This window comes from Magnolia sinica, chromosome 12 (assembly GCF_029962835.1).
Source record: "Magnolia sinica isolate HGM2019 chromosome 12, MsV1, whole genome shotgun sequence".
In the NCBI taxonomy this organism is placed as follows: Eukaryota; Viridiplantae; Streptophyta; class Magnoliopsida; order Magnoliales; family Magnoliaceae; genus Magnolia; species Magnolia sinica.
Window position 1 is genome coordinate 26,753,823 of NC_080584.1, and position 14,300 is coordinate 26,768,122.

The 14,300-nt window shown below is 38.3% G+C and overlaps 1 protein-coding gene across 1 annotated transcript in view; it reads right to left on the minus strand.

Moving 5' to 3' along the window:
* LOC131221142 (AUGMIN subunit 3) overlaps positions 1-14,300 on the minus strand; it is a 126,813-nt gene that overhangs the window by 23,079 nt on the left and 89,434 nt on the right. Inside the window, exon 16 of the mRNA XM_058216292.1 lies at positions 10,642-10,717. Within this exon, the coding sequence (XP_058072275.1) occupies positions 10,642-10,717 (76 nt within the window). The remainder of the gene's footprint in view (positions 1-10,641; positions 10,718-14,300) is intronic.

Below are 14,300 nucleotides of genomic sequence, written 5' to 3' on the forward strand. Positions count from 1 at the left end.
TGCAAGATGAAATTGTTTAGACCCTTTCCCTAAATGGTGCCCTTGGCTTTACTTCAACTTTAAAAGCCCGTAGACGTATTAACCCAACTCCGCCTTGGAGTGATCTTCTATGGCTACATTGCAGCTTGGATGGCTTTTCTTACGAAGCTTAAAATGAAGGACCTACTTTATTGTCTTAGTATTATCGATGATATTGCTTGTGCTTTTTGTCGGCATAGTGTTGAATCCATTACTGAATTATTTTTCTCTTGTAGGTACACTGACTAGATTTGGAGGAATTTGCACTCTAAACTCTTTATCTCCTTTATCCATCATCCCACTATCCATCCATTTGTTGCCTATCTTGTGGAAAATGCAATTGATCCTATTTCTTCTTCTCTTTGCAAGTCCTCTTTCCCTACCCTTGTAGCATATTTGGAGAGAAAGGAACAACCACTTATTTAATAACAAATATTCCCCAAAAGAAATCATTTTTAGGAGTATCATCTGCAAGTTGAGGGCTAGGGCTCTCTTCTTTTTGGGCCCTCCATTGCAGCTAAGGCCTCGAGCACTATTTCTGTTGCCTAGGACTTTCCTACTGCCTTTTCTATTGTGCGGCCTCCCATCCGCCAACCTACTAGGTGCCCTAGACCTTCTCCTAGTTGGATCCTAGCTTGTGCGGAGATTTCAGCTTCTAGGGTTGGGCTTCTCTGTTGTACTCCCAATGCTACTCCTTTTTGGGGAATTATCTCCAAATATGGCATTCAAGGGACGGTTGAGAAGTGCCTGCAAGCCTTATCCTCTGCCTTACCTATCTTTTGCACTGATCAATCTGCACAGAGTAGCATCTTGGTGGACAATCAACAAGGCCTCCATGCCATTAAAGACCCGACATCCTCTTCTTGGGGGAGATGCACATGTTTGCTAGGAGACTGCACTACTTCGCCACTTCTTACATAAGCCACGTCGGGGTTATTTCTGATCGCTCGCGGACAACTCTTTCTATATTGACTGTCATTCATATGCATTCCCCCATCAGATTCATCAGTGAGACTGAGCTAGCTGACCCGATTTGATGCCAGGCCCAGGCTGTGGGCCGTCGCCTTCCCCTTGTGATTTTCTTCATCTCTTCCCCTCTCTTTCCCCCTCTTCCCCCCTTCTTTTCTCTCTTTTTCATTCTAGTTTGTCTCTTGTCCCTTGCGCCTGGGGGTGTGGGTTGCTTCTGTTTCTTTTTCTCCTTTTGGGGTTCGCTCTACTTCTTGTATCCTTTCAGGCTTTGCCCTATGTAAGTAATAAGAGAGTATTGCTCACTTGCTTTCCCAAAAGAAAAAAATAAAATAAAATAAAATAAAATTCTGTAGAGATGCTGGCTATTTGGACAATGAGCCTTCCTCATCACTACTAATAGCCCAACTGCTATCAGCTAAAGCCCTCAACAAGGGGGTGTAACCAATCACCTGGTGATCACTATCATCCTCTTCTTTGCTGTCTATGTCTGTGACAGGAGCCTTAGCTAACAGACCCTGGGGAGTCTTGAGAGAATTACTATCAGCATCGATCTCGACCATAAGACCTATTCCATCTTCAGTTTCTTGGTTTTAGAGCTTTTGGCATAAGCCTTTCTCTGCAGGCTTCCTCTGCTGGACATAGAGAGATGCTTTTCAAATTGTGGGTTAACACATTGGAAGCCGGTTTTCTCACTGTGCAAATCTGACGATATTAAGCAATCTACACAGATGATGCCTAGAATAACAGCCAACATAAATTTGGTCACCATCAAAGATGATGCCTGAATAGCATAACATATGATCTATATAGCCAATGCAAGAGCTTATCGAAGGAGATGTTGCCCAGAATCTGGTTGATGTAAGAGCTGAATAAGTTCACCAGAATCAGATAGATATTGTCAGGTTGTCTGAGATGTAATTTCCTAGGATGAAAGGGCGAAGATCAAAGGAAAAGGGGCTGACAAAAATTTAGGGCTGCCCGGCAAATTTACAGAATCAGTCACTTGTGATCCAGTTCTACTATTATTGAAGATGGGACACAGTCACTAGCAGTAGGAGATCCACACATGCATGGAGATTTCTCTGGAGAATAATGGGTTTGCTGGTTGGAGATGCAGCTTTGGGGCATTAGATGTTGAAGAAGACGGTTAGGATTGGTTCCAAAAGAAGCAGAGATGGAATTTGGGGTTAAGGTGGGTTTGCAGGATCCTCGGAGATGATGGCAAACATTGTCCAGCTGATGGAAATGGTGTTGGTGATGGAGTATGAATAAGTTATGAGATGTACTTGCTAATAGATGAGTTTTGATGTAGATGACAGGTTCAGATTCTGCATATGGTGGATTTGGGACAGTCATGTCAGGTTGCAACTGGGACGAACATAACAAATCCAATTCTTACAATCAGCCAGAACAGATCGGGGCTTTGAGATTGTGTAATAGCAATGACAAGATCAATGCTGGTAAGGATGCGTCAATGAACCAAATAAGATTAATGCCAGCGGATGATATGTCTGTGTATCAGTACTGTTCTTAAAAGGATTCAGAGATTGCTAATAACACTTGCAGATTCGATGGTGTTGACAGATATATTATCAGAAAAATGTCAAAGATGATGAACATAATGCTGAGAAGAGTGGAGACAATATCAATAGCCAAAGTCACTTTGATACCATGTGAAAATAGGGGTTACATAGTGGAAAGCTTGATTATTCCAATTAGAAAAACCTGAAAATCTATAAGAAGACTATGAGTCGGGCATCCATATTGAGCATATCATGTAAAGAAAAATCTACTACTGCCTATCTTACCTCTATGTACAATTCCTACCTACATATGTATACTACTGTCTTAACAAATCTCATAAGGAACTGTGGAGATCTAGCAACAAGAAGTTTTTGAAAAAAAATAAATTAATTTACTGAAATATTATATGAATAGAAAAGCACTGTTGGACCGCAGGATTAAATGGTATGGGATTGCATTTGGTGGAATTAACACCGTTATTGCACAATGATTAGTGATTACATGTCTAGAAATATCATGGTATTTTCACCGTCCAATCCCACATTTGGGACCAAATTCTTCCTTGGGAAATACACTGTATTAAGTGAAGCGTGCATTTGGTAGACCATGGAATTGTAATCAACGGACCACATTTCATAATTGATGTCAGTCACCTGTACTCATATGTGACTTGAATGTCACTTGTAAAGGGCACATATAGATGGACGGCGCGGATAAAACACATGCATCAATGTGGGGCCCACATACGGAGTGGATTTCAAAATCCACCAAAAGCCATGTATCATCTACTATTGGCTCTGGATCATACAATTAATCCAATCCTTCCTGTGATTTTCAAATGCCATATGGAATTTGCACAGGACCAAATGCAATTCCATACCGCCTAATTCCACCTAATACCATGCACCAAACAGGCACTTGAAGGGAGTGTTTGGATTCACAGCCAGAAATGTAGAAACAGTTTTGACCCTTGCTGGCTCAATTAATGAGTTGCTCAAATGATATGCGTGCCTTGTGTTTTATTTGAAGTTTCATTCTACTTCAACTCAAATCCATAGAGTGAAGATTGTGGTGTTCTTCTCAATATAGATTGTAACCTCCCAAACGTATATTCACTGGGCACATACCTAGAAAACAGATGCCATATTATGGTTTACATGTTAAAATTTGCTTCTTTACCAGTACATTTTGCTAGGTATGATGATATTTTTGGGATAAAGGCATGGTATGCCAAATCGGTTACGTATCGGCCGTATCGGCCGATACGTAACGGTAACAGTGCGAACCGTTACCCGTTTCGGGGCTATATCGGCCGATACGATTTTTTGTACCCGTATCGGCCGATAAGGGCCCGATACGGGCGTAACGGCCGTTACTGCCCGTAACGATCAGCCGTAACGGTCATAAAACGGCCATTTTTTTGGCATTTTAAGCTCCGTTTTTGATGTTTTTTTGAAACTTCTTGCTTCTAAACTGTTTCTCACTCCTTCTACTACTAATTTCGACCAACCTTGGCTGGATATTTGAGGAAAAAACATATTATATTGCGGATTTTGTTGAATCAAAGCTTGGTGGGCCATTTTTTATAAATTTGTCAAAAATAGATATTTATACTTTTTTTAATATGTTTTGCTGTTTTAATCATCTCATATGATGTGTTAATCATGGTAGAACATGTTAATATGCATTTTACAGATTTGGGGAGCCATTTAATATGTTTTTAATATTTTTTGTATTTACGCATGAATTTTGACCCTTTTTTTTTTTAATTCGGAAAATCAATTTTTAATGGTTGTTTTGTTGTTTTAATCATGCCATATGATGTGTTAATCATATTAGAACATGTTAATGTGCATTTTACAGATTTGGGGTGCCATTTTATATTTTTAAAATATTTTTTTCTATTTACGCATGAATTTTGCCCCTTTTTTTTAAAATTCAAAAAATCAATGTTTAATGATTGTTTTGCTGTTTTAATCATGCCATATGATGTGTTAATCATAGTAGAACATGTTAATGTGCATTTTACAGATTTGGGGGGCCATTTTATATTTTTTAAATATTTTTTTCTATTTACGCATGAATTTTGCCCCTTTTTTTTTAAATTCAAAAAATCAATTTTTAATGATTGTTTTGTTGTTTTAAACATATCATATGATGTGTTAATCATAGTAGAACATGTTAATGTGTATTTTACAGATTTGGGGCACCATTTTATATTTTTCTAATATTTTTTTCTATTTACGCATGAATTTTGCCCCTTTTTTTTAAAAATTCAAAAAATCAATTTTTAATGATTGTTTTGCTGTTTTAATCATTCCATATGATGTGTTAATCATAGTAGAACATGTTAATGTGCATTTTACATATTTGGGGTGCCATTTTATATTTTTTAAATATTTTTTTCTATTTACGCATGAATTTTGCCCCTTTTTTTTTAAATTCGAAAAATCAATTTTTAATGGTTGTATTGCTGTTTTAATCATGCCATATGATGTGTTAATCATAGTAGAATATGTTAATGTGCATTTTACAGATTTGGGGTGCCATTTTATTATTTTTTAATATTTTTTTCTATTTACGCATTAATTATGGCCCTTTTTTTTAAATTTTAAAAAATAATTTTTTAATGATTGTTTTACTGTTTTAATCATGTCATGTGATGTGTTAATCATAGTAGAACATGTTAATATGTATTTTATAGATTTGGGGTGTCATTTTATAATTTTTTTCTATTTTCGAATTAGTGACTTTATGTTTTTATTTGCTTATATTGGACAGGTTTTGCCTTGGAGCTTCTTAGGGTTTAGTTAGAATATAAAATCATCTTTATTAACATAGGTCATACACTCATACTCATATCTAATTATCTAGTGTCTACCTAAACCTAAAGAAATGTCTGGGTCTGGCCAACAAGTAAGTGATGATATTGGATGGCAACATTGTGAGAGGGTTGGTGGTACTAGGCACCAAATGAAGTGCAAGTATTGTGATAGACTAGTGACTGGTGGAATTAACCGTCTCAAACAACATTTGGCACATCGAAAGGGTCAAGTTGCGCCATGTAGTAGAGTACCGAAAGAGATAATGCTTTTAATGCAAGCTAGTCTGGATGAGCGAAGGGTAAACGTGCTGCTGTACAAAAGAAGAAAGATGATATTTTGGATGCAGCTCGACAGGAAGTGTTTGGTCCTGAATATATGGGCATTCGTGATGAAGATATTATTGATTCTGACGAAGATTCAGATCGAGAATTTACTATAGCTAGGAGAGAGAGTTTGCGTCTAGCTCGTGAAGAGGAAGAACGTCGCCGCATGTTTGGCACGCATGGGTCAGTGCGTGATACAGGGGGGGCAGTGGGAGTGGGAGTGCAGCTGGAGTGGGGGTGCGGGGGTCGGTGTGGGGGGTTACGACGTATGTTTGGGAGCCGACGACAGACATCTTCACGTGATGCCCCTATACGTTTGGATGAAGAAGTAAATGAGTCTAGGAGACCCTCTATTGATCCAATCCTATTTAGGAAAGAATCAACTAAACAAAAGAAGATAAAACAAATGTGGAGTAAAACTTCCGTTGAGAAATTAGGTAGAGCGGACAAAGTTATTTATACATGCCAACATACCTCCTAACGGGCCAATTCTCCATATTGGCGGGTGGTAATTGATGCAGCAGCAGACGCAGGTGAAGGAATAAAAGCTCCACGGCTAAGGAGATTAGGGGAAATGGACAGATGCGAGTATGCGGATGTGAAAGCATACGTGGCTACCTTTAAACCTGTATGGCAAGCCAGAGGATGCACAATCATGTGTGATGGTTGGACTGGCCCAACCAGACGCAGCATGATCAACTTCATGGTATACTGCCACTTAGGAACTATATACCACAAGTCAATTGATGCCTCAGAGGCAACAAAAAATGCTACTTATATTAATGGACTAATGGATAAAGTTGTGGACGAGATTAGAGAGGAGAATATAGTGCAGATTGTGACAGATAATGAAGCAACATATAAGCTTGCAGGACATATGTTGATGGATAAGAGAAAACATCTTTTTTGGTCACCATGTGCTGCCCATTGTATTGATCTTATATTGGAAGATATTGGGAAGAAGAAGAATGTTAAGGAAATGGTCGAAAGGGCAAGGGAAGTGACAACGTTTATTTACAACCATAATCAAGTAGTTGCAATAATGAGAAAGTTAATGAAAGGACGAGAGTTGTTGAGGCCTGCGGCGACTAGATTCGCAACAACCTTTATAACATTAGAGAGTTTATTCCAGCATAGGGAAGAGTTGAGTGAGATGTTCGCTTCCCGAGAATGGCTCAACACAAAACATGGGAAGAAGACATCGGGAATACTGGTCGAAGTTGCGAACACCATACAGGACAACAAATATTGGAAGAAGGTCAAGGCGATCCTAAAGGTGATGGAGCCACTAATGAGGGTACTCCGTCTTGTTGAATCCGATGAAGCACCTACCATGGGCTTCCTATATGATGTCATGGATAAGGGAAAATTTGCAATTCAACGTGATTGTAGAAGTTGGCAGACTTATTGGAAGATGATCGACAAGAGATGGACAAAACAACTCCATCACGATCTTCATGCAGCAGGTTACTACCTAAATCCTAGGTATAGATATGCCCAATCATTTGTTGCGGATGATGAAGTTCGTGTCGGGCTAAAAAATGTGATAAAGAGATTAGAGCCTGACTTAGATCTGCAAATAAAGGCATTAAATGAATTAGATACATTTGGAAATCGCCTTGGTAGCTTTGGAGATGCTCTTGCACAGCATGCAGTATCTAGATTGCAACCGGCCGAATGGTGGATTAATTTCGGAGAGAGTACGAAGGCTCTCCAAAAAATTACAGTAAAAGTTTTGAGACAACATCTTCTTTTAGCTGCAAAAGGAATTGGAGTTGTTTTGCGCTCATTCATTCAAAGAATAGGAATAGATTGCAGACTAGAACATTAGATAGACTTGTCTTCATGCACTACAATATAAAACTAAGAATGCGACGACATCATAGGAGCATTACAGCTGCTGATGACGGAGACTACTGTCCAATAAACTTGAATAATATTTATGATGAGGATGACCCACTTCTACCTTGGTTGGAAACAAGGGAAAAGCAAATTGAAGAGGATAGTAAAGAATTGGGAGGAAATACGCAGAGCGCAACAAGAGAGTCGTGCGGATGTGTTGGACCCAGTAACAGCGTTTATGCCACGTACGAATACGGCTCAAGATCAACAAAAGAGTACGAGCGGTGGTAGCGTGACCGTGTAGAATGAAGACGATGACCCCCTGCCCCTGGTGCTGGCACTTTTGGTGTTGCTCACAGCCGTCTACAGATCACGATGTCGATGAACAGCGACGAGGTGGTACACGAGTTCGGACTTATGAGTGTACCGAGTCACGATACAGCCAGCAGGAGGTGGGTACATCCAGTGGTGCACCGGGTCCGAGAGGTTCAGAACATCAACAAGCTCATGGTCTTGGTTATTATGATGGATATTCTTATGGTGAATTGAATTATGATGGTTATACTAAGCTTGTTCCATCACATTCATGTTGGAGTAGCCCTCCGATCAATATCCATATGATTATAGATATCCAGATCCAAATCCAAGTTACTCATCAACAGACGCACTCTCAATCTCAAGATTCTCAACCCATCAGCAGGTCACTGGTGGATATCCTTATTCCGGGTCAGAGTCGTTGCCTAGTCAGGATCAGTCATCCTCTAGTTTCGTTGATCTAGTATTTCCTTCTGGCATTGGATATTATGAATATGTAGCACCTACGCCTATTGGACAGCCTCAGCCTGATGGTGACGATGACGATGATGTGGAGGTCGAGCAACCACAAAAAAGCAGATTTTCATTTTGGTGGTGACTTGTGATTGTGTGTTAAGGTAAGTATTTGTTGCAGCAGACAGCTCACAACAGTATTATTGCAAGAAGCCATGCACACACTTGACACTGCCAAACTTGTATTTAAAATAGCTCCCCTGACAACCAATCAAGTAATCCTTAATCAAGTTGCAGGGGAGTATATCAGACACTACTAATTATTTTTTTAATATTCTTGACTTGAGGATGACAGGTCATAGACAGGAATTACACTATCACAGTCACGTGCACCACACTGCACAGGACCACAAGTATGTTCGAGAAATTCCTCAAAAATAATTGCAAACACCTAATGTAAGATATTTTCATTTTACATTCATTCTAATATATCTATCATTGATAGTAGATAGTTATAAAATTAAATATATGAATTTTGTAGTCAAATTCAGGTTATCTGGTTCATAAATTCATCAGACAATCCGATACAACTTCTCACCAAAGAGTGGACCGTTACACCACCATAAACATGTTCCAATTTATAAATGAATGCATATTTGGAATGCTTAGAATATTTTAGATTTAATCCATATTTTTTCATATTTTTTTGGCAAAAAAAAAATTTTGCGCCGTTACGGGCCGTTACGCCCCCGTATCACCGTTACGCCCTCGTATCCGTATCGGTTTTGGAGGACACCGTTACGCCAACCGATACCGATACGGGATACCTTGGATAAAGGAAATTAAAGTGAATGACAGTGCATAACCCTAGGGAGCAGGTAGGGAGGTTGGAAGTGAATGTCATCCCCAGTCATACCCAGTATTCGAAATATCGATATTGCGTTACGTATCGCATTCTTGGGATATGGATACGTATCGGTTATCGCATGGGATATATTGGTTGTATCGTGTAATGTGTCGCTATTGTTGGAAACATGGGGAAACATTGGGAAATTGGTTGAATTTTTCAAAGAAACTTTGATGATTGTTAAAAAAGACATTAATACACACTTATAAATCAAAACATTACAAAAAACAAGTACACATAATAGGTTTTCTTTGTATGTGGTCCTAATCTATGTGTTGTCTAATTGAATTGATGCAAGTATATTTAATGTCTATTCATATAATTTATAAATGTAAGAAGACGTGTGGAAATACAAGCAATACATTCAAAAGCAAAAGAAGAATCACTAGATTAGGTTACATGTTTGATTTGATGTTTAGATACAGATTGCAAATGATTTGCGAGAAATTGGGAAATTTTGATTTTTTTTCAATTTTCCGCAACTTGGTCCATCTCCTCCAAATCTTGAAATCGAAGCTCCCAATCCATGATTTTTCATGCAAAACAAGCACAGTCATGGATTTGTAACAATTCGACACTAATTTAACATGATTTATAGAAAATAAAAGGATCGAAATTCAAAAATGCTCACCAGATCAAACATGTGGGATATATCGCACTACTTATGTGTTTCGTTTCGCATTGGTGGGATGCAAGATATATCATGGGATATATCGGTTGATATTGTCAATATTTAAAACACTAGTCATACCACAACCTAAATTAACTTCTTTCCATGTTCAAGAGATTTGGCAGGCTTAGTAATATGTCCTCTCAGATCTATATCTTGGATTCGACCTGAATGTTCCCTTCTGCAATTTTTCATATCCAAAGGTTTGTTCTTCTGTTTAGTGGTTACTTCCGGTTTCTAATAAAATGCCATTGCTGTAAGTACTGTTTTTATATCCTCATCTTCACATGCATGCTGATTCTGATGACGAAATCATTTTCTTTTTCAGAAATACCATGCTATAATTAACTCATTGATTGTAAACAACCTATGTAATAGCCTCTTAAATAGCACTTGATTGTAATCAACCTACGTAATAGTCTATTACATTGCACCTGTGAGAGTTTTATGCTCTCATTGCCAGTTCCCAGCCCAGATAAAGGAGGGTTGTGTCAGGTTGGCAGTTGGAGTCAAACTTATGGCAAAACATCCAACATGAATATGAATATGCAGCTCAAAAGGATTCATGTTGCTGACCCCAATTGGTTGGGACAACGTTTAGATGATGATGACGACGATGTACCATCGTATAATTTTAAATAAATTGAATCAGCAATACGATGATAATTTTCATCATTCTCAACTTAAAACAGAACAGCCAGAGGATGTCATGAGACATATGAGTAACATAGAAATTAGTATAAGCAACACAAGCATAAATACAAAGTAGTACGATTGTATAGGAAAAGTTTGTACCCAAGGAGTCAAAATTGGCTGTGCAGTTGTTGATGATGCAAATAGCAGCTGCTGCAACTTTTGAATGAGTGTGCACCTAAGGAAAATAAACCAACACATTGTGTCGAATTGAGGATTTCATCTCAAGATGATAACCATTAGCAACAAAATCAAAAGATTATAGAAGCCCAGACAACAAAGTTATATTGTGAGATGGTTACTGGCTCTGTAGATCATCCTAATTTAAGTTGGTAAAACATACAGATCAAATTAAAACAGAACATAAGTTTGAATATAATTGTACCTATTTATGGTTTGATAGTAATATTTGGCTTTAACAAAAGGAATTTTCATAAAATCATGCATGAACCATATATTGACTGTGAAGACTAACAAATATTTTGTGAATCACAAGGCCTTTCAGATTTGTAAGCTGGTAATGTTACGAGATTGGATTCAGTGACATTTAATAGTTAATTGATTGTCTTTCAGAGCAGGTATTGTAAACGTCACGGGACCAACATGCTTAGACACTATCCAACCATCTAAATTCCAAAGTGCTCTCCAGCACCAAGTTGAGAGCATGAAAATTATGGGATAGCTCAAGTTCAACTTAATACATTTGCGACAGAGCTTTGCACGCCTAACCATACCAATAAGAAGCACAACCCTAACTTGTTTGAATAAAGGAAACCTACCTAATATTCAAAAAATTAATTTGTCAGTAAAAGAAATTAACTGTTAGCTGCAGGATCCTTCTAACTAAGCCACTCCCTCTTCAAATTGCACTTTCGACTCTCACTTTCTACCTATTTATACATGTTTACATTATGAAATAGACGCTTCCCCGCTCCCGCACCTGAATCTGTTGCCTTCTTGCTTCATGCTTCGTGCAGCTATAAATCAACTAACAACAATAATTATGAAACCAGCACAAAAGCTCATAATCTTATGCATATAAATACCGAGCAATGAATTTGAAGTCATGAAATCAAATTTCCAATTTCCTCCCAGAAACTTGGGAAGGAGAGCCACACAAATAAAGAGGAGCACACTTCTATGACATGAATAAGCACAATTAGAGAGAAAAAAAAAAAAAAATCATCGTAGAAAGGCCCATTTCATAGAAAGGCTATGTAATCCGAAAAGATCGAAGATCATAATCATCGTAGCCTAATCTGAGCTATTTGGGGCTATATTTACTAACTCTATCTTGCAAATAATTTATATTTAAGACCCTATCCTCAATAAGTGAGCAAGCCTTTTGTATCCCTTCTCACCACTTTGATCTTAGTCCTCCTCATCCTCTTTTCAGGCCCTTTAACCATAATCAATGTTCCCCACCTTACTTGAGCCACCTTTGGTCCTTGCTGTGCATGATTAAATCATCTCGATCTACAATGCATTATTTTTTTATTTGGGCTACCCATAGGTTGCTTTGGATGACCCGATTCTTAATTTTATCCCTCATGCCACATATCCATCTCAACATCCTCATCTTTGCAACAGTCAATTTCTCCTCATGTTGTCACATGTTATCAGAGTGGAAGGTCATGAGTTTGAATCCCAGGAGTATCTAATATGGCTCCCTAATATATTCTCCCACGGGGGGCTGTTTATGGTGTGATTTGTGATTGTCTCTCCACCTGGGTGTGAGTTGTGAGTGTCCCTCCACCCTTGCACAATACGTTCCCGTGCGGAGTTCCACCCCACACGTGTGGGAGAGTGTTAATGTCCGTTGATATACATTGATACACCATCTTCTAACGAATTGAGCTTTTAGAGAAAGTGGTTGTTTGACACTAGCCTGATATACAACAGCCGGTCGAGTAGCTTTCTTATATAAATTTCACCAAGTTTCATAGGATGGAGTGATCACACAACAGTGAAAAGGCACATCTCTACTTCATTCACCCAGTTCAAATTCTATTGATAACATCTACATCAATCTCCTATTCTCCAAAATAATGGAGCCAACTTAATGAAACAAATTGCTTTGAGTAATCTCTTGGTTATCAATTTTAGCTCACCTCTATTCATACTAAAGTTGCATTCTAACTAATTTGTCTTGGTTTTGCTAATTTCTAGTCTCTAGAGCTTTCTGCCAAATCTCCAATTTAGCATGTCCTCTCTCTACTCTCATTGAACAACATCATGCCATTCACAAACAAGAAACACCAAGAGACCCCATCTTGGATGGTAGTAGTTAATTCATCTATAGCAAGTGTAAAAAGGTGTTGGCTCAATGTCAACCACAGACCAAGAACTGTTGCTACTAGGAACTCATCAGTCTCACCACAAGTCATTCCTAGTTTTGTAATACCCTCATACATGTATTTAATGATGTTGATAAATACTCCCAAGCAGTGTTCATAGTATAGTATCATAGACTAATATCAATATTGCCAATATTGTCGCTGATACCCAGAAATATATCGTTGACTGAGGGAAACATCAGGGGGCACAAGGAAATGGTGGAATTACTCAATGAAACTTCAAGAGATGCTAAAATACACATATTTGCATATTTAGGAATCAAATAATTGCAAAAAAGACACATACATAATAAGCTCTTTTTAATGACAGTCTAAAAGCATGTAAACTCAGGGAAACATTAGAGATACATGGAGAAAATGATGAAATTTCTCAATAATTTAGAAGATGCTAAAATACACATATTTGCATATTTAAGAATCCAATAATAGCGAAATTTGCATATTTAGGAATCAAATAATAATTTCCCTTTAACAAGGCCTAAAAGCATGTATTGTTGACTCAGGGAAACTTGGGGAAACATAGGGGAAATGGTGGATCCATCCAACCATCCATTCATGCATGCACACACATACATACAAACGCACATGCATGATTCATTCATTCATCCATCCATGCATGCACACACATACATACAAACGCACATGCATGATTCATTCATTCATCCATCCATGCATGCACACACTCGCGCGCGTGTGCACATCCGTCCATCCATTCTTCAATTTATGCACACATCCATCCATCCATCCATCCATCCATGCAAGCATACATATACACACATACAAACATGCATTTCATCATTACAACCATCCACCAATAAAAAATTTTGAAATGGAAATTATTTTAATAAACAAATTTTTGGCAATATCGACACATTGGCAATATTATCAAAATATCACTAATATATTGGCGATACAAGCGACACCTAGAATTTACAGAGTAAAAAATATCAGCAATACATTGGCAATACTTGGTGATAGTTCGTTGACACCTGGAACTTTTTATACTACTAGTGCTATTGGTATTGCCGAGCTGGAGATATGGATAATATTAGGGATACTTTGAACAATGCTCCCAAGACCCCTTTGCTCGTTACCTGTCACTTGACCTCCCTAGGTACTCCCCAGATTTATAAAAACCATGTACAGATCAAGGTATGCCAAATCGGTTACGTATCGGCCGTATCGGCCAATACGTAACGGTAACAGTGGGAACCGTTACCCGTTTCGGGGCCATATCGACCGTTACAGTTTTTTGTACCCGTATCGGCCGATACAGGCCCGTTACGGGAGTAACGGCCGTTACTGGCCCGTAACGGTCAGCCGTAACGGTCAAAAAACGGTCTTTTTTTTTTTTTTTTGCATTTTAAGCTTCGTTTTTTATTTTTTTTAAAGCTTCTTGCTTCC